Consider the following 5,447-nt stretch of genomic DNA (forward strand, 5'->3'; position numbering starts at 1 on the left):
CTGCTCTTAAATCCAGCTGCGTCTGCCAGCAACCGGCGGCGCCTGGTGATAGTCTGCGTCTGCAAGGAACTTGCGGCAACTTGTCTTCAAACCCATGGAACGACTGTCGATAATCGGTGGCTCCATGGTCGGACTATCCCTCTGCGTCTGCTGACAATCAGCGGCAAGGATATCCGTTCCTGGGCACACACCCACAGTGTACACTTGCGACTGGCGTCCGCCTGTGGTTACTACCGCCAAGAAACTTCATGAGAAATATGCACAATTATACAACTACGGACCCTACTACGGCGTACGCGGGAGCCGACGCGCTTGTTCACCCGGTGGAACAAGTGTTAAATTTGCAAGCCGGAATGCTTCGAAGAAGACAGAACTACTTCTTCGCCTGTTGGAACGTCCGAACCCTGAGATCTGAGGCGGCACAAGCCCTAACGGTGCGCTCTCTACACCAATACAAGGTGGACATCGCATGCTTGTCTGAGGTCAGATTACCGGACAGTGGTCACCAATCCTTCAAGGTACCACAAGAAGATATTTCCTACCACCTCTATCACAGTGGGGTAACGGACAACTCAGGACTGTATGGCGTCGGAATCGCTCTGAGCGACCGCGCACAAAAATCTCTTTTGGACTGGGAACCCATTTCCCCTCGTCTTGCCCGAATTCGGCTAAAAGGAGTTATCCACAACGTCTCTGTCATCGCAGTCTATGCACCCACGCTAGACTCAGCCGACGCTATAAAGGATACCTTCTACAACGAATTACAAGCTGCCGTCAACGGAACCCCCGCCGGCGACATGCTTGTCATAGCAGGTGATTGGAATAGCAGAACGGGCAAGGCGGATGCTCAAACAAGATCTACGCTGGGCCCATTTGGCGTCGGGAATCGCTGTGCCAATGGCGAACGTATCATTAACTTCGCGATGAACAATCACCTCATTGTCTCCAATACGAAGTTTCAGCATCCAAATCATCATCTGGTGACGTGGTACTCGAATGACGGTGTCACGGCGAACCAGATAGACTACATTTTGATACGCAAACGCTGGATAAGCAATATGCGTGACTGCCGCGCTTACAGAGGGGCTGAAACAGGAAATACCCATGGATCGGATCATGTCCTTGTTAGAGCCAAGCTCACAATGCGACTGAAGGCCAACAAACACGTTTCCCGTCAAAAACGTCTTGATATCATGAAGCTGAAAGTGGATGACACTGTGGCTCAGTTTCGACTGGACCTACGCAACCGCTTCAATGGTTTAGAACCAGAAGAATCGGTGGAAGATATATGGAAAGCACTACAAAAAGGACGTCACTGAAGCAGCGGCCAACACCGTGGGTTTCACCAAGCGTCGTCAAAAGGACTGGATCTCAAGTCGAACGGTGAAATTGGGTGAGGAGGCTAAACGTGCCAGACTCAACGGAGGTGCCAACTATCGTCGACTTCGCCGAGAAACAACGCACTCTGCCCGCAACGACCGCAATGTCTACTGGCACAATATCGCAACTGACATGGAACATGCGGCATCGGTAGGGGACTCCCAAAAGTTATATCAACTATTGAAGTCCAGCACACAGACGAGGTCATCCGTGAGCGAATCCATCCACAACAGTGGAGGTGAAATCATTACTGAGCTAAACGCACGATTGGATCGGTGGCACGAGCACTTCCGTGAACTCCTGAACCACCAGCCTCCACCTACAATACCAGGTCAAAACACCCCCACCGCTGCAGATCTCTACGATTGCTCGTCGGATACCCCCAGCCATGAAGAAATCAGAGTCGTCATTGCCAAGTTGAAGAATAACAAAGCTCCAGGCGAAGACGGTATCCCGGCTGAGGTCTACAAGACCGGAATCGATGAATTAACCCCTCGCCTACACCAGCGGATTTCTGAGATTTGGAATAGTGGGGAGATTCCCCAAGATTGGAGTGACGCCATCCTTCTTCCCTTTTTTAAGAAGGGTGACAAACGGACATGTAGTAACTACAGAGGCATCAGCCTTATAGATGTCGCTGCCAAAGTCTTCACTATCCTCATTCTGAGACGGTTTCAATACGAGAGGGACAGAAGGACTCGTCCTAACCAATGCGGATTCCGACGTGGCCGCGGATGCGTTGACCAAATATTCACGCTGAGGCGAGCCTTGGAACAGCGCTGGTGCTACCAACAGCGTACAATCGTATGCTTTATCGACTTCGCTGCCGCTTTTGACTCGGTCGACCGCGGTACCCTGTGGAGAGTGATGGAAGCAGATGGTATCCCCCCGAAGCTACTCAACTTGATCAAGGCCTACTACCATCGGACTCGCACGCGTGTCCGCTGTTATGGCCAGGACTCCGCTTTCTTCAACGTCAGCAGTTGTGTCCGCCAGGGATGCGCGCTCTCGCCCACTCTTTTCAATTACGCTATTGATTGGATCATGGAGCAGGCGCTGCCTGGATATCCTGGCGTCGTGGTGGGGCGTAACTTTCATCTCACCGATTTGGACTACGCGGACGATATTGCGGTTCTCGGGGAGAGCTACAGAGACATACAGACGGTGCTGAACCGAATCCAGGAGAAGGCAGCTGCCATCGGCATGAGAATCAACGCCAGCAAGACGAAGATTCTATCGGCTGGCATCCCCCAAGCAGAAAGGTCCTCCGTCACTCTCAACGGGGAAACCCTCGAGGAGACGGATAGCTTCAAATACCTGGGCTGCACGTTCATTGGTACCGGTCAAGGCATGAATGAGATTGAAGCGCGCATTAATGCCGCACGAGCTGCCTTTTGTCGACTCCAAAGGCGATTATGTTCACGGCCTGAAATACGTCTGAGGACAAAAATACGAATCTACCAGGCCCTCGTCCGCTCAATATTTTTGTATGGGTGTGAGACCTGGCCCATACGGAAAGCGGATCTGCGACGCGTAGAAGTTTTCGACCACTACAATCTCCGCCGCATTCTTCATGTCCGTCCCTTGGATTTCGTCGCCAACAAAGAAGTCCGGCGTCGCTGCAATCTCCAGGCAATTACTGACCTACTGCGGGCCCGACGCCTTCGATGGTTCGGCCATGCCTCTCGCTGTGATGCAGGGGTCTTTATCCACGAAGCTATCTCCCCACGTCCTCTACCCGGCTGGAAAAAACGTGTCGGTGGCCAGCTAAGAACGTGGCTCGGGACTATCAAAGCCGACGCTGAGCTTATTTCGGGCCCGCTCATCTATGGCCTGTCTCGTTGGTGACTGGCTATTGCTCACTCGGGATCTTGCCTCCGATCGCCGGGCTTGGGCCGCAGCGGTACGAGATGTGCATCTTCATGAAGCCGACTCAACTCCTCCAGGGTGAATGTCGTTTCAAGTACAAGTACATCATAACATCTAACCTTTTTCGTTAAATATATTTTTTTTTAATTTGCGTTACAAATAAAAAAAAATCGGGCAAAATTTTAAATTGAGTGACAAAATACTCTCGGTCTTTATATCACATGAAATGAATTAAATTCTTTTAACCACCGTTATGTTGTCATGCAAACGATATGTAAACAATAATATCGATTTTCAGAAGTTGAATGTTTTCAAAAATAAACAAAACATTTTTAAATAATTACACGTTTTATTTATATATACAGAGGTTTTTATATTTTAAACAATATAAATTAAACTTTTTTATATAATTTTAAACATTGTAGACCTTTTATTTTTAATTTTAATTGAACTATTTTTTAAAAATTTTACACAATCTAATCACCTTTATTTTTTTTAAACAATATAAGCAGAAGGTTTTTTTTTTAACAAATATCTTTCACTTATGTTTTTGGTTATAGCATTTACGGGTTTAATTTTTAGAATAATTATTTCGATGGTAATTTTATTGCAAGTTAGAATCGTTTTAAGCGAAAAAAAACACAAGAAACGTTTTTCTAATGTAAAAAAAATAACTCAAAACAAAAACACTACTTGACCAATTTACATATATTTAAAAATATTTGGTATTCTTTAAAACCTAACCCAGCACCTAACCTTAAAAAGAAATTAAAATCTACTTTTTTATACTATTACGTTTCACCGGCGTTTAAAGATAATATAAAACACGGATTGGTTAAAATAAAATAACAAAAATTGAAAATTTTAGGGTAGGGATCTCTTTCCTGTGTTAATCTCTCCCCCATAAAAATGAGCTCCCACTTGTTGACCACGTAGCGATAAACATGTAATCGTTAGCATTTTTTTCAGTTTGGTTCCAGGAGGGAACATTAATTCTATATAATCACTTCGACTTTTATACATTAATTCTGTGTACTCACCATTCCATAGTTAGCTATAACATATACTGACCCAACGTATATATATATATATATATATATATATATATATATATATATATATATATATATATATAATTTACTCGGGCTTTGTGTGTGTCTAAGTGCATCTATAATTTATATTTACCTTTTGTGTCTGGGAGTCTTTTTAGATATGTTTTGATCCGAAATGCCTCCGACAAATTTAATAATAAAAAAAATCATATTAAATAAGTAAATAAGTAATAGCCCAAATAGCTTAGAGAGTTTTACATCACAAGTGCATTTAAGGAATTTTATTACTAGCAGAAGTGTCCGACGTATCAAATCAAGCGTCGTTTGCTAAGACAAAAGCGCGTTCAAAATGGATGTTTATGTTTAAAATACAACCATGACATATGACTCTTGAATTTAAAATTTTAATTCAAGTCATTATATAAAATAATTTTATAAAAGAAATAATAGGTTCTCTACAATGTAATGTAGACTACAAAGTCGCTGCGGAGAAGCATATGAAGCCTCTCTTTACTACACTGTGGTGGATCCTCAACTAAAACAATCGAACTGATTGAAAAGTGGAAGATTCAACCAATTTCGATGACAACACATTATTGGAAGTGTGAAGCATTCGTTGATATTCATTCAATCCTCAGTAACGCAGTGTCTCGCTGCTTGCATTATATATATATATATATATATATATATATATATATATATATATATATATATATTATAAAAGCATCATTGAATACATGTGTATTCGACACTAGGTAGTTTTATTATTTTATTTTTTCGACCGTCTTAATGTCATTTGTTTCAATATTCATGGCATACAAGTGTACACCCTCAGTAGAAAAAGATGGAAAAGTAAGTAGTCGCACCAATATTCGTATAAAATCAAAGAATGATTTTAGTAATTTGATTTTTCATATACAAATTTTTCATTACTATCATCATTACCGCTTTCTTCATTATTTCTGATAGCGTAACGGAGAAAAATATATTTCTCTGTAGAAAGAAGGATTTCTTTTCTGATTAAATTCAAACGTCGGAATTTGTTTAACATGCTAATATATTTTTTTTATAAAACTATAATAGGACTGAACTATCGCGAGCTTTTTACAATGCGCGTTATTTTTATGACATAAGAAACAAACGCCA

General features: G+C 42.6%; 1 protein-coding gene across 1 annotated transcript; it reads left to right on the forward strand.

Moving 5' to 3' along the window:
• The first annotated feature begins 257 nt into the window (after positions 1-257).
• Positions 258-1,319, forward strand: LOC145247183 (protein CFDP2-like). Its single transcript, XM_080108820.1, has one exon. The coding sequence runs from the start codon at positions 258-260 to the stop codon at positions 1,317-1,319; it is 1,062 nt and encodes a 353-aa protein (XP_079964946.1).
• Positions 1,320-5,447: the final 4,128 nt, after the last annotated feature.

Source organism: Euprymna scolopes, chromosome 25 (assembly GCF_053919585.1).
Source record: "Euprymna scolopes isolate OS-2025 chromosome 25, ASM5391958v1, whole genome shotgun sequence".
NCBI lineage: Eukaryota > Metazoa > Mollusca > Cephalopoda > Sepiida > Sepiolidae > Euprymna > Euprymna scolopes.